We start from the raw sequence: 22,460 nt of genomic DNA on the forward strand, positions 1-22,460 counted from the left end.
CGTTATCATTTCCCACTACTTGACCCATTTGTTAATATTAGTGTATATTCCTGATATATTCCAAATACAATTCTGCTTCCTGTGTAAACAGACAAGATCTGCCACAAAGGAAGCGGAACAAATACATAACACAAGTTCATTGTTTATGTCCAGGGGAAACTGTAACCTGCCTTCCTCAGGTGGAGTCGACAAATTAGTGTCACCACGCTGCAGTTTTATCAGGGCTTTGTCTGAAAACAATGTCTCCAACCATAACAGTGAAGTAAAAGTGACCCAGATTTTGTGCACAGTGACGCAATTGGCTGCAGGAAGCATCTGGAGACCTCCTCTATCTCCAGGATGAAACGGACACACAAACCTTTTGTACTCCATTTTAAAAACGGCACATTTTGAGATGCTCCTCCTTGCTGGTATCTCATCTATTAGCGGGTTGAAAAGCAATTTTCCGTAAACGCAGGCAATTACGGTGCTGCATTGTTTAAACTGTCATGACATGAGGCAAAAATCGAAAATGTTCTTTTGGAAAAATGTTCTTCTCCAATTAATTGTATCAGAGTGCCGATAACGAACTTCCTGTTTATGCACAGATAACGTTGATCAGGAAGTTGAGGGGAGTTAATCTCTCAAAGAGAGGAAGTCTTCAGATGCTTGTTGTTGTTTCTAAACAGCAATAACATTTCAGAAACTCTTGTGCTTTTAGTTAGATGATTACAATCCAATAACACACTCCTTACTTGCTAGCTGGAGCATTTTATTTGCCCTGTGCGATTAAATGTATGTGAAGATGGAAGTGATTTGGACACAGCTATTATCTCAGTTGAAGCATTAGTCTTCTTCTTCTTCTTCTTCTTCTTCTTCTTCTTCTTCTTCTTCTTCTTCTTCTTCTTCTTCTTCTTCTTCTTCTTCTTCTTCTTCTTCTCCTTCTTATTCATCTTTTTTTTTTATTCTTCTTAATAGTATAAGTATTATTCCTATAATTGCCTAAAACATAATACCAACTTAAGTGGTGACTAACGCCACATTGTTTCTATTTGATGCCCAGATCTCAAGACCCAAATCTGCTTCCTTAAAAGGATCTCATCTGGATTCTTCTCCGTTCCCCTCAGCACTAAGTTTGTTTTGCTTCTTAGAAGAGCCGTGCATTTGTCCCTGTGGTGACTCCAAGCCCGTCAGTCAGGTTACAATAGAGATCAGCGAGGGGTTAAAGGTAGCTAGACATGACGGGTCGAGAATTTGGGGAATGAAGAGGTTATAATGCAGAACCTGTTTGACTAATTTCCAATCAGTTCTGCCCCTGTTGCTGCTGGACTTCCAGAGCTCGGCTTCGGGGTCATTTCAAGAGTGAAAGGCCTCACAATGCTCTCAAATGAGACGTAGTAAGACACTGAAAATAGCACAGAAACAAATAATGTGTTGAGAGCAGCACAATGTGGGAGTTGAGTGAGGAGCAACTGTTCTATGAGGGAACACATCTGTGTGTTTATAGGTGGCTGGCTCATATCCAGATATGAAACAAATTCAGCTATAGTTAGCATTGGTGTTAAATCAAGTTGTTGTTGATGGAATGTGATAAAAAAAAATAACACGCTGATGAATTTGGTTTGTTTGAGCTATAAACCTCTTCCATCTGCCAATTTCCAACGAGGATGTGAGGCACCTTTCTCTCCTCCTTTATAAATCCCAGCTGTGGTTTTAACTGTCCAAGGGTCAACTGTTGAATGCCTTCTTCATGATGCATGCAAGCCCATAAAAGTTTCCTGTAATTTGTGTTTACGTGAACGTTGTTTTAAAAAGCAATAAATTCAATACTCTTGGATTCTCCAAGGTGTAAGAGATGTATATCTCCTTAACTGCACCCTTGGGATCTTTTTTGCGGTGAGCCATTTTACTGAAAGTATGAAGCAAAGAGCTTCATGTTTTTGTTTGTGTGTTTCATGGGAACAGCTTTTGTGTGACACAAGGATTTTGGAGAGTACTGTTGTGTGTACTTTTGCAAATGGACGTTCTTGCTTGCATGCTGCGTTAAGAGCAACATGGTATTTATTGGTGTTTAGTGGCGATGCAGCCTCATGCATGACAGTACAGATGGTGTATGTTTCCTGTCAGTTAAGTGATGGGGCTCCTCTGTTTTAAGCCAGGGGGAAATACGTGTTTGCTCATGGGAGACATTACACACCTCTGTATCATGCAGCACTCAGTCTTCTTACTGAAGATTAGTATTTGGCTGATTTATGTTTTTGCTAAAAGAGCAGCCCAAAAATGTACTCCAGATTCAGTGATCTGTTTTTGAAAATTTACAGTTGACCAGTTATTTCCTTTTCCCCTGTAACGTTTTTGGGTGGTGAAAGTAAAGGATATGGATTTGTTTCTATCTCCGTGGGCCATAGTGACCAATGATATCAGTCAGAAGGGGTTAGCTTAATACGCAACATTATCCCTGGAGTAGCAGTAAAACATATTTGTGTTTGTACTGGACACGATGTGTGATGAACTCTGAACACTGTCAGTCTCTCTTTTGTAAAGCTTGTCAATCAGTTTTCTGGGAAAAGTCTGTTTTGATGCACAACCTGCAGAGTTTGATTACTACTGAGAAGCACTGCCTACTGCTAGCATCTGACAGGATGAATTATTTTCCAGTGGTTGGAGTAAACATGGCTCATGTTGAATGGGAACAGTTTTCAAAGGCATACTGCATGCAATTGGTATGACTGGTAGTCTGGCCTTTTCAGATTACTCAGAATAATTTGGTTTTGGACAGGCTGAAGGTATTCAAACCCAAGTGCATATTTTGTTGACTTGTAACTTTCCTCCAGCACACGGCTAATTCAGAACCTGGTTAGCTTGACTGATTCATGTTATTGTCTCAGATAAGACATCTTGCTGAACAACGCACGGTATTGTTTTATTAAAAAAGGATCAAAGCAGTTCAGCTAAAAAGCCCTGATATACCACTGTGCGCTACCTGCTCTGCACCAAACGACAGACGGACACAGTTTGAGACGAGCTGGTGAAGAAAATTGAGCATTTAGCAGCTAAAGAGCCACGCAGTTCCCTCATGCGTCGGTAGAAACCCAAAACAGAGTTAGAAGAGTGTGAATATTGGAGCTAACATTCCTCAGAAACGGGCTACATGATAATGTTGCTTTTTAAATGCTGTTTGCTAAATGTTTACAACCCACAACTTTAATGTTTTGGTTCACTCTCACTGGTCACATCAGTGTCGTTTTCAGCAGCAGCAGTAGGCAGCTGTTTTCAGTGAAAACGCTGATAAACTGACTGTCTGCCAGATGCCCATCACCAAACAGCAGACCGGAGCATTTAGCAGGTAAGCAGCCACATATTTCTCTCCAGAGACAAAAATAGAGCTTATGAGAGTTAATAGTGGATTTACATTCACCAGATGGCCAGAAACACCACTCCACATTAATGTTAATGTATGCCTAATGTGTAAATAGGCAATTATTTGCTAATACAATATAACCTTTACTAGGTGATAATGTGTCAGTTTTGGGTTTACAGCTACTTCCGCTGCACCCAAAATATCCAAAAGAAAGCACATAATACTAAAATAAGACCAAAAACTGAAAAAATGCATGTAAATTGACAAAGAAATAACCACAAAAATGACAAGAGGCAGACAAACACATCATTTGAAATGTCAAGGCCATGAGGGCACGGTGGTGGGCGCAGGAACTGAACAATCGAGACACACTTAAAGAAAACAACAACAGGAAAAGCACATAAAGAGCATAACAGTCAAAATAAATCACCAGGTTTAGAGGCAGCTGCACTCATTCTCACTGAGAAGTCCTTGACAACATCCTTGAACGAAGTTATTCAAATCTTTGGAAAAACAAATATCACGTCTGAGGAGCTTTGGGGATTTTATCAGCATGTATACGAACGGTTGTTGTGATATGAGTGAAGTTCATAGCAGATCAATCAAGATCCAAATCATTTTGTTGAATATGAGTAGGAGTCATGGGATTTATGAACAGATGTGGAATATGTTCTGGTTTATGAATAGAGATTGCAGTTGTGTATTTTTAAGAAGTTATGATGTCAAAGCAGGCACACGCTCTGATCTTTCTGTCATTAGCCACGTTACCAGAAACATTTAGGAGCACGAGGATCTTTTTCCTCATACAGAATGAAGCTGTTCATACCCTCTAAAATGGTTTAACTAAAACAAACTGAACGACACTCCTTCCTACTCCTACGCAGTTTGTCATTCTCGGCTTCTCAACATCTGCTAACCTATTCTGAGCTGAGCAGCTGCTGTAGTTTGACCTGTAGGCAATCTGGCAGAGAGATAACACACTAAAAATTTCAGCAATTGTCTCACTTCTCCACTTTTTTCAAGGGCAAGCTGAGATAAGCTGCCTAAGTGCATGTCCGCCATATGCTGCAGACATCACTGTAAATACTTTCAATTTCAAGTTGTCCCCGTGTGTCTCAGGACACACATAACCCCAACCTTTGACAGACTGAATCCATTCATCACTTAACTAAAAAGCTTTTTTCCATTTAAACCAAGATTCCCTGGCGTTCCGCCCCTTAAATGAAATGGCCTCAACCTGCAAATCATCCAAACATCCATTGTCCTAAAAAGGAGTGCTGTGTGCGTGTTTCACTCACAAGTTAATAAAGACTTCCCACGACCGGGCCTAAGCTATACGCTTTTGAGGCAGTGGTTTGCGCTGAGAGAGGCACTCTTGAGCGTTTCAGCCAAGCATGCAGCATTTAAACTGAAGATCAGAGCCTTTTGCAGCCTGACGTCATCCCTCCATGGCGGAGCTGCTCTGTGAGCATGCAGGGGCAGCTTGGTGCGTTGCCATCTAGTTGATCAGATTAGCATGTGAGATGTCAGAGCTTGCAACACTAGAGTATAGCTGGATCACACCTTAACCAGTGTTCAGGGTGACATCTTTATGTTCAATTAAGTCAGATTAATTCATACAGCCTGGAATGTGTTGTAAAGGGTTAAACAGGCAGCAGAGAGGGACATGAAGGGGAAAGAATGGATGGTATGGTGGGAGTCATGCTGCGCGGTACCAAATAAATGGGTCCTGAGTGTGAACATAAACACCGAGATAGTATATTGGCGAGAGACCTTGTTCCACAGAGAGGGATGTTGTCCGTGAAGGTTTGAATCCCAGTTGTTTTCCTTCAAAATATACATACTGTCAAGCTGTCCTCCATCCTGTGAATTAATATAAAAACGCATACAGGGAGGAAGACTTTGTATCAAGTGTGTCATAAAAGATTGCAACTGCTGTAACATGCAGTTTTTTTTGGTCCTATAGTTGAGAATTTGAAGTTTCCAAAATGTGGTGTGAACTGCTGGAAAACAGTTGCTTCCTGCTGAGTTTGTTGGCATCTCTGCAGTATGACTGGAAGCATTAATAAGAGATTCTGTCCATGGGATGATGAGAGGGTTCAGACTATTTTTAAGTGGCCATGATGGAAATGTACCTTTTTTTTATTGGCAGTATTTCCGACTCAAAGGACACTGTAAAAACAAAAAAATCCTTCATCGTGTTTAAAGACACTATTTTTAATATTTGAAACCTCCAGTATCAAAACAAACAGAAATACGGGCGTCATTTTTCTTCAGAATAAAACTACCTGACAATCAGACTAAACGAGTACTTTACAGTCACCGTGGAAGCAGTTGTTTTTCTAAGGCGACTTACAACAACCTCCAACGCGTGTCATTCACGCTTGTTACCATTTTTCGCAGATGTTTTGAATTCAGTTGCTTTAAAGACGTCAACAGTAAAAACCGACAAAGAGTAACTGTAATGAAACCCAAAGTAGGAAACCATAAGCATGTCTACATTATGGTGTCTTTATGTCTTGTTTTGATCACTGTTTTGTGGTGATGAAACCTTTAACATGTGCGTCAGTTTAATACCAAAACATAGTGTAAACGAGCACAAGTAAAAAAAGAGTCATAACGCTGGCAAACAGACTTAGTAATGTTTAAAGTTAGCTAACGTATTCACTAACTTTAGCTAACTTTAGCCACTATAAACTACTGGTCATACAAGACCGAGTGAGGCTGATACAGCAAAATCCCTGACTGTATACAAATCAATTGCATGGATGTTTTGTTATTGTTCATGAGGTCCGAATCAGAAATAATGTATTGATCCTGCGGAAAATCAAACATACAATATACATCCACTATAAATAAGTGGATTTTATTTCCTTTCTCTGAGGACGAATGTTTTATTTCTTCATTCAAATACCATATACTATTGCTTTAAAACATGCAGAAACTGATATTAAATGTGTAGTTTCATATGTCCACATTCATTGTAAGGGTCTTGGGCTCCATCTGATCAGGGACCCACCCTGCTGCCTCTATATTTACATGAGGATTAACACACTGGAAGCCTTTGAGAAGAGAATAACCCGTCACGAGCTTCACCAGCATGTAAGGACCAGTTGTTGCGTTTCTTTCCATAAAGTTATAGCAGGCAGTTAACACTAGCCTGTGTCTTTCTCAGCTGGAGCTCAGGAACTCCTCTGTTCCATAAATACAGGATTTAAAGGCAGGATCAGGAGTGGGTAGGTGACTGGGCCTGGGGTGTGGACATGGGTTGGGCAATTGGCAGCATTGATGAAGGGATACTATAAGCTGAGACCTACCTGGTGTTACCGAACGGCCTCCGGCACGTCTAATGTAAGCTTGTTGTGAGTCTTGAGAGCCCTTCAGTCAGTTAGCGGTGTTGCAAGAAGAAAGTGATCCTGTATGTGCACAATAATAGATGCTCTGTTTAAAAAAAAGACCAGACGATCCTCCACAGCACACCAGTTTAATGAAAAGATTATGCCTATTTACTTGCATCAAAGACACTCTTTAAATAGGAGATTGTTCAAAAACACCACATTGCAGGTCACTGTGTCCCCCAGTTCTTCTGTGGCTTTCTTAAAACATGAGATAAGCGGTGGGAGGTTGTGGCAGTCAAGTCTCAGGGGGTCAGTTCACTCAGAGGCCAGCGGACAGGGGCCATTTCAAGCATTCGGCTTTAATGGCTATTGAGGCCGAGGGCTTCACTGGTGCCTCGCAAAGTATTCCTGCACCGACTACACAATTGTGTCATGTTACTGCCCAGCTGAGCCGACATACTACTAGAACAACACGGTCTCTATAAGTCTAATGAGGCATAAGCTGCAGTCCAGTGAAGGATGTGAGGTCAACCTCTTGCATCAGCGGTACTCAGCCTCACTATTGACCAATACTGGCCAACTAATGTTCTCATTTTCATTAAAGCTAAAGCAGTTAGTGGATTATTGAATTGGTTGATTGACAAACATATTCTATATGCTATTTGTCTTAGTCTTGTGTTAAGGTGAATTGAATATCTTTGGGTTTTGGGCTATTGGTCGAACAAACAAGCAAGTTGAGGAGTTTTTTAATAAATTAAATGATTAATTGCTAAATAAAGAAATGATAACATACATTGTCATTAGAGCCAATCAAATAACAACAGAATATCACTACAAACAGATTATGTTTTTGGTCCATGTCTTTATCTGTGTATAACACCATTTCCCAAATGTCTATTCATGTCCTGCACTAACATCTCTTTCCTGCACTAACTCTCTCACTGCTGATGAGTTGGGTGTGCTCTTAGCTGGTGATGTGTTTAAGGCCCAGACTGGCTCAGTGCCTGAATGAGGAAAGAGGATGGGTGGGTGCCCGTTGGAAAATGCTGCGATAATGGACAGAAAGAGAGAAAGTGCAAATGAACGAGTGGCCCAAGTGACCACCGGAAGACACAGGGAAGCCCTTTGTGTTTGCGTTGTGGGTTTGGCTCCATGCTGGTGGACATCGTTTGGACACAGGCGTACAGGTTGCATGGAGCTTGTTTGTGTGTGTTTCTGCTGCAGCGTTTAGACACTAAGACTAAAGCCAGATCCCACCAAGCCACCCTCAGAGAGATTAACTGTAATAGACAGAAGAGATCTGCTTTTCCCATGTGCCCCATGTGCGTCTTTCACCACTGTCATCTAATGAAGATATGGGGATTTGAGCACATTTAGCTCTGTTTTCATTCCGTCCGTATTGTTTCCAAACCGGATGCCAAATCAAACACTTCATTTGTGGTCTCAGATTGAGCCGCCATAAACGCAGAGATAGCTCTCAGAGGCAGTTCCAGCAGGTTAAAAAAATTACCCAAGTGTTTCCTTTGCTGAAAACCTAGTGGTGGTCCTGCTTCTATTACTTTCAGCTTAATGACAATAAAGAAATAGTAATTAATCAGAGTGTTTCACTCGTCCATTTAAACCAATTCAGATAATTTTGTAGTTATCAGTATAATTACATCTGCGCTCAAGCTTGTGGATCTTTTGAACAGTGATTACAGCGATAACATCCCATCAAGACTGTATGATCTTCTGATAATCTGCAGTGTAATCACTGTCAATTGGAGAAAGATGTTAAATTGCCATAATCACCCAGGCTGGCGCATGACACTTATTTCTTTGAGGTTTCAAATTAGTTTCAATAGTTTTGTGTCTATAGTGGGACAGATTTTTTTTTTTTACAATAGACTTGTTGTTTGTGCTCCCTGCAGAAAGATGTGAAGGACGTGTTCACAGCCATCACGTTCGAGGTGGGTTACAGCCTCGGGAAGCACGTGCTGTCGGGACACCAGGAGCGAGATCTGCCCGCGCTCACTCCTGTGCTGCGATGGATGAAAGGAAACAAGATCGCAGCGAGGAACGAGGTAGAGCTTAGAGATGAAATGATATTGTGTTTGGGATCAATATTGTTTAAATATGTGTAAGTAGGAATTATCTTATGTTAAGGTACCAAAGGCTTCAAATGTCTGATTTTCTGTGGTGAAAGTAAACTACCAGAGAAAAATATCTTAATATGGTGGTGTGGAGGAGAGTGATCATTCAGAATTTACACATTGGACATTTATTTTCCTTGTTGTACTTTGATATACAATGGATGATAAAGTTGTTATCAATGAAGAAAACACAATTCATTTTTCTGAGCAAGAAAACACAGAGAATGTATGCTGTTTCATTTAAACCTCTTTTAAGTTCAGTTTGTATAAATTGTTCAGAAACCGCATCCTCTTTGAAATAGTAATGCTCTGGTTCAGTTGTGCTGCAGCCGAGGAGGATACAGGGTGGATTACTCTAACATAGCAGTTATTTTCAACTAATTCAGATTCTAGTTCATCTCTTCAATTGATTATAAAGAACAAATGTGTGTCTTCTCTTGGACCGCAGAAGAAATTAAGGAAATAGCTCAAATTGAGGTTATAATGATTTCGTGTGGGTTACCAGCTCATTATTGTCTGTGTTAGCTTTTCTTGAGTGGAGCCCAAAAAGATAGATTAATTTATTTTCTTTGCAACCACCTCTAACCTGCCCCACATGTGTTTCCCAACTGTCTGCACTTCTTGAAAAACGGAGGGATTTGCGTCTTTCAGCACCCACAGATCCCATTTATCTGAAGCTCATCAACGTTTCATCGAACTTTACCGCTTGACTTAAGTTCCCTTTCATGATTTAGCCCTAAACCGAAGCCCAGCCTCTGACTGATCCAAAGAGAGACTAGAAAGACTGAAGATGTTGGCCTTCCCAGATAAAAGAAATCTACTAAAAAGCTTCATCAACAACACAATACTGCCCCCTAGTTTGAATGTGCAGTTGGTGTGTTTTGTGCAGGATGTCATATGAACTGTGTACTTTACTGTTTCCTCTTTAGACTTGGTTTGAGAAGAACTGCCTTTCAGACGACTGTGCTGCAGACCTGAGGCTTCACGGGAAACTGTTGCTCTCTGGGTAAAAAAACATTGACTTCCTCTACAGTTTAGATTACCTGACGTCATAGGCCATGTGGGTGTGGGAGTGGAACCATGACGCATGCTTGGAGGATATCCACATGTTTTTCCATACTTAGGGAGTTCCCTTTCTTTTTATTGTGTATCTTTTGCTCTTTGTACATTTAGTGACAGCATGCATGTGTCATTTTAAGCAGTAGCCATTTTTTACATGTTGATTTATTTTAACCGAAAAACAAGAACTGTAAGGCCAGTCTTTGTTAACTTTTAAAGCAAAGATTTCAAAATAAAAGAAACTTAGATTTGATGTGCATGTACATCTTTGTTTACTGCTCCTCCTGTGACATCCCACAGTTGTCATAAGAAGCGTATTTATTCTCTGACATGCATTGTTTATTTTATGTTCCCATCAGGTTGCATAGCAAACCCCATTTGGCCCTCGGAGGAGTGAAGAATGTCTCTATGAACCTGACCATCTCTAACGCCGGGGACGACGCCTACGACACCAACATCTACTTCAACTTCTCCAGAGAGGTTTTCTACATCAACTTCTGGCAGAAGGTCTGTTACTCTCGTTGCTCTTGAAGTGTTGGCTGTTTATTTCCTGGAGTGCACATGTTTGTTTCTGAAATGTATTTGGTTGTTTGGCTGAAAAGATCAAGTGGGCCGACAGCCCCATCTTATAACATCCAAATCAGCTGAATATCATCAGCCTTGCACTGAGATGTACATTTTCCCAAAGATCTAAATAGACTGTCGAAAAAAAATAGACTCCTGATTTAATGTCAGGAGCGCAGTCTAAACAGTGAAGCATACAAAAAGACAGGATGAAGAGCAGGAGAGCCCCGGCAGCAGCTGTCCCGTCTCACCGCTCCTCTGGCCGACCTGTCACACGCTTCTCTGACTCATTCAAGGCGGACACACCATGACAACAACATATGAGCTGTGTGCATGAGAACAAACCAGAACACACATGCCTCATATTCCCACTCGTGTTAAAAAAGAAAAGGGGCCATATTTAATGCAGGTATGTAAAGTGAGGATTGTGACTGACCTTCATGGGTCTGCTCCTCAAACCTCCAGCAGAAAACAATTCCAGCATTCTGTCTCTGGAAAAGAAATATCTTCCCACTGCCATCCCACATTAAACCTGAGAGATTTTCCTGGAGACCATGCTGAGCTGTATGTGGATGGGTTTCACAGCGGCCACCTCTGCTCACGTCTGTTTGCTCACTTGTTGCAAAGAGGCCAGCGGGTCCGCTCACGCCACGTCAGTCAGAGCGCTCTGACACGAGCTCAGCAGATGTGAGAGGGGACAACACCTTTCATGAAGGCTTTTGCCCTCATAATAGACGTTGTGTTTATCCTCCAGCTGGGTCTTGCACCCCTGTGATGGATAAGATCATCTCTTTAAAGCGCATAACCCGTGACATGATTTAAAAAAACCCAACAAAGCTGAAATTGAATTTAAATGGAATACATGCTGCAGGCAAATATTAGAAAAACAGTTTGAGTTTCATAGCTAATCTAATGAACTAATTAAGTATCAGGTTACCGGCAGCCACAGAGGCTCATTTTGCTCAGGAACCTGATAAGTCAGGGTGGGCCACTGCACAAAGGGAGCAGGAAGTGAACAGTATGCGGAGATGACAAGAAGGCCACCGAGCAGATTTACTGCTGTATGCTCTTTGAGACATTTCTAATTACTGCTGGTGAAGTCCGTGGTGAGGATGTGACCTCTTTTTGCAAAGTTAAGGTCAGCTTCCAATCCTCCCCTGAGGCATTTCCTCCAATGAGCGAAGCGTGAACTTGCGTTCCCCCCTCATATTTGAGAGTGGGGTGTGTTATCTGTCTGTTGTTCTTGCAACACAAGCTGTCAGAAAGCTGTGGAGGTGAATTGGTTTCAGGAGCACTGCCTTCACTCCCGTGGGACCGACACCGGCTTCTGTTTTTTCTTCTTTCTTTTTTTCTTTTTTATTTCTAGCTCTTTTTTTTTGGCAGATGTTTTGTGCCAGTGGTTTATACTCCTACTCCACTCCATTTCAGAGGTCAATATTGTACCTTTTGCTCCACTTCATCGACCTGAAAGCCATAGTTATGTGTTACTTTGCAGATTAGGACTTTACACACAAGGTTTTAGGTAGTAAGGCAGGGTGACATTTGAAATCAACACCATAATATTTAAGGGTGCTTGTCCAATAATTATATTCACGATGTACCAATATAACTAATGTATGCAAAATTACATATTTTATAAACGGTGTACATATACACCACTCTGAAAGGGGCCATTCTGCAGAATGAGTACTTTTACTTTATATACTTTTAAGTACGTTTTGCTGCTAGTACTTTTGTTAATTAATGAAGTTTTGAATGCAGGACTTTTACTAGTAATGCATTATTATGATGGTTTGGCATCAGAATACTTCTTTCACCACGTATATCTGGTTATTTAATAGTTGGAACAGATGTTGGGAAATGTATGCAGTTGTGAATTGTCAGTGGTCCTTCGAACCTACGAATATGTGAATCACTGAATTTCTTGTCTGAGAAGCGCAGCTTTGCACACTGTGTAAGCCAAAGATAGATCTTAATCTTCATACCTATGTGGAAAGTGTGAAGCAGTCAATGACACTGACTTGGAACAGGTAGACCAAAGTAGAGCCAAATGTCTAAATACCGAAGTAGATGGCGACATAAAGAGACATGCAGAAAATGGGCCTTCTGTGTATTGTCATAGACACTGATGTACTACTCCAGCAGAGCCTTCAGCCGACACTAAAGCAGGGTAAACAAACCCGGTGATATTTAGTGGGCCTGCCATTTGTGAGAATCCCAGCGTGTATTTGTTCCCGACAGAGAAAGACAAGCGAAAGAAAGTGAAGAAGTGCTAAACAAGCAGACTTTGTCACTTTTCTCCCCGTGGAGGCACAACAGGCCATATGTCCGAGTGCTCTGTTCGCTCTCAAGAGCTGCCAGGTGGATGATGGGTAAACAGACTGACTTCCCCAATCCTGCCCAGCCCCATGGGACAGGCAGTGTTTGCACAGCAGCATAAAAGAATACAGGAATCCAGGAAATAGAGGAAATTCCATCATTGCCAGTTGTGCTGGGGTCCCTACCTCCCTTACTATGGTCTCCATGCAAAGGGCTGCGCTGCTTATTTAAGATGACTTAATGAAGATGGAGGGAACAGCCACACCCTGGATTTACACTGGGAATTTGCTGAATAAGGGGCATGGCGGTGTGGGTGATGCTGTGGATGGATGTCTACCTTTTAAATATGTCCGCAGAGACAACCTTCCCACCTCTTTTCTTTATCACTTTTGGAAACATGTTATAAACACAAGCCCAAACTGGACAGCACCCGATGCATGCAGACATTTTGTATGACTTACCTAAAGCCCCCCTGCTCAATGTTCCAGGAGCACTCGTTCAACTTAGTCATGAATAATTTCGACCCTCTTTTCAGCGCACAAGCTCAGCCGACAGCCTCTTAGTGAACTCTCGCTAAAAGAATTCTTACTCCTCGTAGGGTCAAGGCCCGAGTGTTTACATAGCGCAGCCGGTGAAGCTCCATATTGTTTAGACAAGCTTCCAAACACGCAGTCTGGAGGTTGTCCAATTACCCACCCGCTCAGATGTGTGTGTGCCATCACTGCTTTGTACATTCTTCATTTAACCTAATTCAGAACTTCAATAAAAAATGAATACCTATTATTTTACATATTGGAGTCTATTGCTAACAATAAGCTATGATATTGCTGTATATGTTGGCAGGTGAGCGTGTGTGTGTCTGTCCATGTGTGTTTTTAAAGCTGCGGTAGAGGTTATGCTGTTGCTTTTTGCCATGCATATGTAGTCAATTACGTTATCTATGATTTTTGCATTTATTTTACCACCCAAAGCCTTTGCTGAGGCTTTTTGCTCGGTAAGTTATCAAAACGGAGCCTCACTATCACAGGCTGCGTCCTGTCTACTTCATTTTCCTCTTTGTGTCTTGCATCACTGTGAGTATCACCCAGTCTGTCTCCAGTCTGTCTGTCTCTATCGCCTCCTCTCACTCTCTGTCTATCTTTCTTTTTGCAGGAAGAGAAGGGTATTTCCTGTGGATTTGTGGATTTGGACTTCCTCAAATGCAGCGTGGGATTTCCCTTCATGAGAGCGCAGACGAAGGTAGCTCAAGCCAAGAGAGAACTAATTGCACATGTCAGAATTGCATTGGTTGCAGAATCCCAAGTTTATTATTTTTCTGTCTTTTTCTCCCCAGTATCATTTTGCAGTGATTTTTGACACGAGTCAGCTCTCTGGGGAAAATGACACATTGCAGTTCTTAGTTCAAGCAAAAAGGTAAATCTTGAGAGTCTCACATTTTACAATTTAACAATAGTTTCTTTGGTTGTCTGTGAATTCTATATTATGCAAATGTATCCCCTTAAATGTGCACAACTTTATGCCCGTAGAGCAAATTCAGTTTTTGTAGGCGTCTACCGTAAATTAATTGATTTACAAAATGACTGAATAACTTCATTGTTCCCTGTTTGCTGCAGCGCCAATCCTGAGCACAACCTCTCTGACAACAGTTTGGATCTGTCCATCCCTCTGGTTCATGAGACCGACACGACTATTACTGGGTGAGTACAAGACAAACCATAACAGTGTAGTTATACAAACGTAAAGCTGAAACCAGCTTGAACTGGTTTCCCTTCTGTTGGCTGATGGGAGGAGAGGGAGTGTTTTTGTCAGTATGGAGCATGTCAACTTGAAAGCCTTATCTCTGAAGGCTTTATCATAGCTCTGCTCCACAGAGAATTGAAAGAGATATAAAACAGCCCAAATCCTGCAGAGGTCTGACATCTGATAAAGCTGCTGTGTGTGCTTGACTCCTGACTTAAAGAAAACTCTGCTATCCAGCTAATAGCATGACCGAAGCCAGAGATGTTAATTAGGCTATTTTTAAGGTTATTTCTGTTGGCATTTTAATAAATAGTTGACGTGAATGCGTCATCTTTCAATCTCTCTCTGCTGAACACTGTCTCTTGTCTGCAGTGTGGTGACACCGAGCTCCTTTGTGTACGGAAACTACATCGATGCCTCTCGCTTCATCCAGTTGGAAGACATGGAGTGTAACTTTCAGCCTCTTAATCTCACTTTCCAGGTACTGCTAGCAGAGACCATGTATGATTTTCAGTATTTGTACATGCTTCGCTATATATTCAATTTTCTTTCCCTTCATCTCCATCTTTCCCCGTCTCCGTGTGATGTGGTTCCAGGCTATAAACAAGGGGCCCAGCAGGTTGCCTGGCTCCACTGTGGACATCAGGATACCCAACCGGTTGGCAGGCAGCGGAGCCGACATGTTCCACATCATTGAAACGCAGGTGGATGCCAGCAGAAGTCTATCTCCATTATTTATCTAGACCAAATCATTATTTATTAGTTTATTCACATGCAGACAGCCATATTGTTAGCTCATTTATCCTGCACATGCCTAAGCTTCTCATGGCACAGCTGCCTGCATCCACCTCAAAAGACACTTTTATGGATATAAAGCTGCTGAACCGGTGGGCTTTTTGTCATGGCATGGCCAATTTACTTGGTGTGAGGCACCACTGGGTCAGTGAAAAGCTAAGCAAAAGTGTTGACGTTGCTACTGAAGCCAGCCAACCATTTAGTTTCACAACATTTTGCATTTAGATAAAGAAACACAATACTCCCACTGGGTTAAAATGTTTTCTTAACCCTTGTATTGCTCCTTTCATATAGGTAGATCATGGGGGAGCTCAAGCTGATAATTGTATATACTGTGAATGGGCAGACGGGGTTCACTGTATCCCACCCTCCTTGAGCCCATCTGGAATCACTTTCAGGGGATCAGACAGCTTGCACGAAATGGGAATGGGACACCTGCGTAGCTGGCTACTGCCCAGTACCATCCCAAGCCTGGAAATACACATAATTAACACCGTTAACACTGAGTCTAGCCTGTGGCACATCAGACAGTTGCACACTTATTTTTCATAGCCAGATATTCTTACATTTTATACAGACCTCCATTTATTCAAACATGATATACAAGTCCCTGACTGTTGCTCCGTATGTACTAGTTTTTCTGTACAAAATCCCTCAATCGTCATGATTTAATGTGAATGTTCTGTTCTCGTGAGTGTTAAAGTTAGCGCAGCCTATGAATCTTCACACCAGCAGCAGAAAGACAGGACATGAGAAAGCTCCGCAATAAAAGCTCAGACATGCTGAGTGGCAACAGAGCGGACAATGAGGAAGGCCAGAGGAGATTTTCACCTCCAGAGCTTCAGGTCGGCCTGAGGAGAGGGGAAAGGGGAATTGTTCCCCGGGGGCTGGGCAGAGAACCAGACACCTCTAAATCACTCCATATGGGAAATCTGGCTGGGAGGGGTTGCAGCTTCTTTTTGGGGAGAACTTCCTGTTAGCCCTGGAGACCCATAACAATAGTGGGATTGGGCCAGTTTAGGTGACTGAAGTGCTTTTGTGTACATTTTTGCTTTCAAACCATAAATCATTGCAACATTAACATGAAAAACTCCTGCTTTCCTTCTCAACAATGACCATCAATGTCCCATGTTAACTCAACTCTTCACAACTCTCTCACTGTCCTCTTCCAGGTCGCTGAGGGTCGAGGAAACTGCACCCCTCACAGGAACCCGACACCGTGCACCGTCCCCCAGGACAGAGAGAGCATCTTCCACTCCATCTTTGCCTTCTTCACCAAATCCGGACGCAAAGTCCTAGTAAGTATGCAGCCCCCACACATTGCACTTTGACATCGCAGGAGGCATGCTTGAGAGTCGCCCTCTGTGAGGGTTCCTGTTTTTGTTTAGTTTTTAATCAGTGCAACATCTGTTCATCATACATTCTTCTCTCTCCCTCTCCTGTTTCTTCTTCTCTGTCTTTTTCAAAAAGGACTGTGACCGGCCTGGAAGAGCTTGTATGACCATCTCCTGCAGTCTGGGCCCACAATTAAAAGAAGAAGCTCTGAGCATAGATATCAAGCTTCTAGTCAACACTGAAATCCTCAAGAGGGTAAGAAACGTGGATTTAGCTTGTTCAATTTAGTTGCCGGTTGCTGTGATTCCAAGAGTAGCAGTAACCCTCCCTCTCTCAACCCACAGGATAGTTCCTCTGTGATCCAGTTTGTGACCAGAGGCAGCGTGCAAGTAAATGACAGAGCAGTGGAGGTGCCAAATGGCCTGCCAGAGGACATTTCTGTGAGTACCTTATTAACAGTGAATTCACCCTCTACCTACATTCATTGTAATATTTCAGCCGAATTTGACTGAATGCAAAAAAGGTAAATCATGGCACATGAAATAACTATGTTCAACATCATAATTAAGCGATATCGAGCAGCTTCTGGTACCAGAAGTGTTTACAAACTACTTAAAGCGGGAAAATCAATATTTTTATATTAACAATTGGTCGGATGACTATGTGAAATTAGTTGCTTAGAATGACAAACCCACAGAATTATCTCCACACCCTACAGCAGCTATTTCCCAGCCGGGGCCCAGTGGTGGGCAGCAGAGTGCCATCTAGTGTGCCACGGATGTACTGCCAAATGGCTTCGCTAAATTTACATATACAATATCACCACACCAAACACCAGAACATCATCAGGTAGACAAGCGTGTGTTGCCACTGTTAGCTAGCTAACGTTCCTTCAGATGCCACGAATCACACGCTTAATTGCACAACAAAACATTTGCAGCGGGTGATGCTGCTGTGTTTTGCTCAAAGGGACTGTGGCAGGGCAGATTTTAGGCACTGATCCAGGCATTCTGGTTGAAGGACAGGGTACTCACTACATGGCTGTGCTAGCAGAAATATATCAATAATAAGCATATATATTTGTATCTTTCAGTGCACAGTCCATTGTGCTCCGGTTAGACAATCCTTGAGCCGCTGGTGTGAGTCCAGAGAACAGCTGGGGACTGTGGGTAAACTCTATGGTGGCACTGCTACAGCTTTTTTGGGGGCCCTCAGCTGTTCTCAAGGACAAAGACCCTCCCCCCACTGTTGTTTGCTGAGTGATTGAATGGCCGACCAGATCACAAGTGATGATTATATTGAGCACCCAGCGTGCTCGCAGTGGGATCTCTCAAGTGATTAGGTGGCTGACCGGAGCTGCAGCCTGCTGACCCTGAACTTCAGACGTGCTCGAGAAATCTAGACCTGCTATGAATATGTCCATACCATGCTGCTCTTTCAGCACTTATTGAGTGAGCTCATTCCAACGACTGTTACACCCCCCCTTCTAGGTTTTAGTAAACACAGTTTCCTTTTCCCTTTGGATCCCTGCAGGCTAGAGTACACACAGGAAAGTATGATTTGTGGTCCCTGGTAGTATCGCTCACAGCAAGCCGACTGTTTTAATCTCCCTTGACATGTAAACAAACAGACATAAATCTATAGGATTCTTTTGTGAGTAGGCAAGTTACAAACTTAGCATTGCAGTTGAATAAACTTCCCATTCAATGAGACATTCTTAGAATTATCCGATTGCACAAGTTAAACTGGGAAAGTCAGAGGGCAACGACCAGCAGAGCTTTCATCTGTTCTGTACGCACAAGCGCCTCGGCATGCATCGCAACGGTTAGATTCCTGAGCTCGGAGTCCGTGGGAGGTGTTAATGTGAGAAACTATTCAACAGAGATTCACCTCCACTTGTCCGCTTGGTTTTGTCTTGGCTCACAGTTGGCGTCTCATGCCACATTTAGGTTCAAAGCATTATACAGCACTGTTACTGTCGCGGTGAATTCCTCATTTTTCTAAATTGCCCCAGCATTGTTTGCAGTCTCAAATTAGGCAAGATTATCTGACATTTGGGAGATTACACATTGTCTGCCTTTGTTTGAGACCATTAGTCAATTAACTATCTATTGTATGATCCCAGAGAATGTGATATGTTCCATTTAAGTCCTGAATGGAGACATAAAAGAAGGCTTAGCTCTGGTACAGAGTAATGCAAAGTTAAACCAAATTAGTTCAAGCGATCCATGTAATTGTGTTGAAGTATTGAATAAATTCAAATCAACTTTTCAAAGTACAAAGTAAAACATGGTTCTTTTAGTGTAATGTAAAGGCTAATGAAATGAAAATTATTTGAAATGATTGTGTTTTTGTCAGTGGATACTTCTTTTAGTTAAGCGTTACAGTATGCATTCGGTTAAGAAGTGAACTGAGTTTGCTGTCAGTGACCGATTATACAGCAGGTCAGTGTTCATTCGTGTCATGGGAAACAGCCTAAATAGCTCTTATTTATTGTGGAACCAGGGTATTTTTGTTGCCAAACCTCCCAAGATTTCTCTCAGAACCGTTTAAAGGCGTGATGCTCCGAATTGAAAAAAGGGGGTGGATGAAATATTATTTTGGATAGCACTGACCTAACACAATGACTATGTGTTGGGATTGCACACACAGAGCAGTGTATTAGGAAACAGTGATGGAACAATGATAGCATGCGTATGTTTAGTGGTTATCATTTGTTTTACCATGTGTATCATCTGTAAGTAAGCATGGTAACACTACCTAGCTCAGTAGCAGTAAACACACAGCAGAGCTGAGACTGATAGGAATGGTAGTGTTACAGGTTTTTGTCATAATCAAAGTACTGAGCAAAGTCATCTATTTAGACCTAGAGGAAAAGTCAGGGGATCACCAAAGTATGTAGGATTCATCCTCTGGAGACCATGAATGCCTGTAAATAAAATTAATGACAATCCATTCTATTGTTGTTTAAATAGTTCAGTCTGGACCAAAGTGGTGGAGCGACCGCCGGCCTGACTTTGCGATCCATAGAGCCTTGCTGCCAGCGTGGCTAAAAACAATCACTTCCTAAGTGGATGAAAAATACGTTTTGCATATTTTGCTTGGCAGTTTGTTGCAAGTAAGGCAAAGGTCATTGTAACCACCTTGTCCTGTCCCGGTGTGCTCGAAACGCAGGCTGGAGGTGCACTTCCGTTAGAATTCAATAACATAAATGAATATGTGTGTCAGTGGATGCTGCTTGAAACATGATAGTTTCCAGTAAACACTGATTCTGAATCTACATTGTCTTTGACTGTTTTTGTGTTTCTTTCCTGCTGAACTGATTGATTCAATGTGGACTATGTAAAATATACTCACTACATGCAGCGCCTCTTCAACTCGAGTTTCACGGCTAAAGCGACTGAAATAAGATGTGTCCTGGTTGTTATTGTTGCACTGCATTGCATCATTGGCAGCACATGACTTAATGATTACTCTTGTGAGTCCCTCCGTGTGTGCGTGTGTGTGTGTGTGTGTGTGTGTGTTGTATTTGAGTGTGACTCACTCACTGACTGTGTTGTGTTTCAGCTGGTGTTCGAGGCTCTCCACAGTCAGGAGCCAAAGGGTTACGTAGTCGGCTGGATCATTGCCATCAGTCTGCTGGTGGGAATCCTCATCTTTCTGCTGTTAGCTGTGCTACTCTGGAAGGTAAACACATAAAATCAGACTGGGACTCTTCACAAAACTGCTTGTTCCTCGAGCAATATTTGAAGTAAATAAGGGATAGTTGTCCTGAGGCGTTGTGTGTAAGCGTCCGACAGGATCCAGTTGTACAGAGACAGCTGGCGGGAAGAGGTGGGGGTGGAGCTTGCTTTGGGCTTTAACATCCATGAAAAGGGCAAATCCGACTGGACAATAATTCACACCATACCACTCAGATGAAAGAAGAGTCTAAAAGGGAAATGGCAATTACACTGATGTCCAGAGGCCCTGTTAGCACAAAACTTCTTTTCTTTTTCGCTGCTTCATTTTCCGGCGGGAATACCACAACGAAACCTTGGAATGTTGGTCCCCCCATGATCCCCAGGTCTTCGGACCTTGCCAAAATAAACCCTGCTTACAAGAGTAGCACACGTCCTGTATTGCTCCTTTCAGGAAATTCCTGAGGAGAATACAGGTTTGTATCAATAAACTTCAGTAGTGAAACACAGATAAATGAATGGAGTCGTAGTGAGAGAGGCATCATCCCAGTGTTTAGCTACACACTAAGAATCTACTGCTCTCTCCACCCTCTCATATCTCTTTTACATTATACTTGCCAGTAAACTGTACATTGTAATACAATATTACTTTTCTAAAGAAACAACATATCTCTACAGGGAAAAGGTTAGATTTGCTTCTATCCATGCCTGTGGTTTTGTGTGGTTTAGCCTCTTAACTTCAAAATGTGACAGCAATTTTTCAAAGCATACCAATGATGTTTTAAATTGATTTCCTATACCCCAAATATCCATTGTTCTCCATTTGTTTCACTGCAGGATAAATCTCATCTTCCTAACTAGCTCTAAGGCATATTATAATCCATCATGACAAACTCAATTTGAATTAAATAATAATAATATCTAAAACCTTATGTTATTATTATAATAATGCAGCTTAAAGAAGATACTCTTTTTAAATATACTCTTGCATTAGGGATGCGTTCAGTGAAACTCCTGAGAGTCAGCTGCTGAGTAACAATGATAACAATTATTATTATTTGTTGCATCAGAGATGTTGCTGTTCTGCAGCTGAATCTCATAAGTGTGTGGTAGAACCCTGAATGCACCAACAAGTTGGCCTAGCTCTGGTTCTATCGACTGCACTAGCATACAAAAATCAGTGTGCATTACACATACTCATCTTTCTTGTTCAATTAATGTGTCCAAAAATATAACCACTTCCCAGAGAATTGCAACACAATAGAATTCTCCATTTTAAAATGTATGAAAAATTAAGACGAAGATTAAAAAAGTTAGGATTGGTCAGCAGTGATAGAAGTATATGTGATTTGTGCTGAACTCAAAGGTGTTCTAGTTCTACAGGATCTGACAACATGAGCACCTTACTAAACACTATTTTTGTTCCTCTCATTCTTTGACAGATGGGATTCTTCCGTCGGCGCTACAGAGAGATCATTGAGGCTGAAAAGAACAGGAAGGACAGTGATGAAAGCTGGGACTGGATGGAAAAGAACCACTGACTTGTAGTGGGGGTCCCACAGGAGCCAATGAGATTAGGGATTGGGTCGAGAACGATCCAATAGCACGTGGTCTCGCAGCCCAGCCGCCCCGGTGGCACCAGGCCCTTCAGTCTTCCATATGTGGAAGAGAAGAATATTCTCCATATTTTTTGGAGCCTTAATATTTTTTTTGTGGGTGGTGGTCCAGGAAACAGGCTTCTGAAGTGACAGTGTGGCTTGCCAGAGGACACTTACTGTGGAATTCAGCCAATCTCAAAGGAGGTAACTCCCAGCCAGCAAGAGCGGAGCTGTTGATGGAGACCCACATCCTTACGGGGATGTGGCGTCAGCATGAATACTGGTGGACAATAAAACCCTCAGGGCTGTGTTACATAGCAAATTTATTTTTATACATACACGTTAAGCCATATTGTATAAAACTGGGCTTGAAGAAGAGATGGGGTTTTGACGGCCATTATAAACATACTGTATCTCCAGTATGTTTTCCTAAAAGCACTGATGTTTGATAAGAATGAATGCCTTGGCTCCATAGCTTTACTTTTTATGCCAAAGATATGTCCTGTATAGTATATGATTGGAGTCGTTTGTATTTTCAGTTCTTCCTGGGAGTGAAAGAT

At 42.0% G+C, this 22,460-nt stretch overlaps 1 protein-coding gene across 1 annotated transcript in view; it reads left to right on the forward strand.

The window, feature by feature from the left end:
- The window catches only part of itga9 (integrin, alpha 9), a gene marked incomplete at both ends in the record, with an annotated part of 42,180 nt that extends 20,337 nt beyond the window's left edge, over window positions 1–21,843 (forward strand). The window contains 13 exons of the mRNA XM_079229285.1: window positions 8,589–8,741; window positions 9,740–9,816; window positions 10,229–10,376; window positions 13,905–13,991; window positions 14,086–14,165; window positions 14,366–14,449; window positions 14,865–14,973; window positions 15,089–15,196; window positions 16,460–16,585; window positions 16,758–16,877; window positions 16,967–17,062; window positions 20,190–20,309; window positions 21,745–21,843. Of these exons, the coding sequence (XP_079085411.1) occupies window positions 8,589–8,741; window positions 9,740–9,816; window positions 10,229–10,376; window positions 13,905–13,991; window positions 14,086–14,165; window positions 14,366–14,449; window positions 14,865–14,973; window positions 15,089–15,196; window positions 16,460–16,585; window positions 16,758–16,877; window positions 16,967–17,062; window positions 20,190–20,309; window positions 21,745–21,843 (1,407 nt within the window). The remainder of the gene's footprint in view (window positions 1–8,588; window positions 8,742–9,739; window positions 9,817–10,228; window positions 10,377–13,904; window positions 13,992–14,085; window positions 14,166–14,365; window positions 14,450–14,864; window positions 14,974–15,088; window positions 15,197–16,459; window positions 16,586–16,757; window positions 16,878–16,966; window positions 17,063–20,189; window positions 20,310–21,744) is intronic.
- Between the last annotated feature and the right edge of the window lie 617 nt (window positions 21,844–22,460).

This window comes from Taurulus bubalis (genome assembly GCF_910589615.1).
Source record: "Taurulus bubalis genome assembly, chromosome: 14".
Taxonomy (NCBI): Eukaryota; Metazoa; Chordata; class Actinopteri; order Perciformes; family Cottidae; genus Taurulus; species Taurulus bubalis.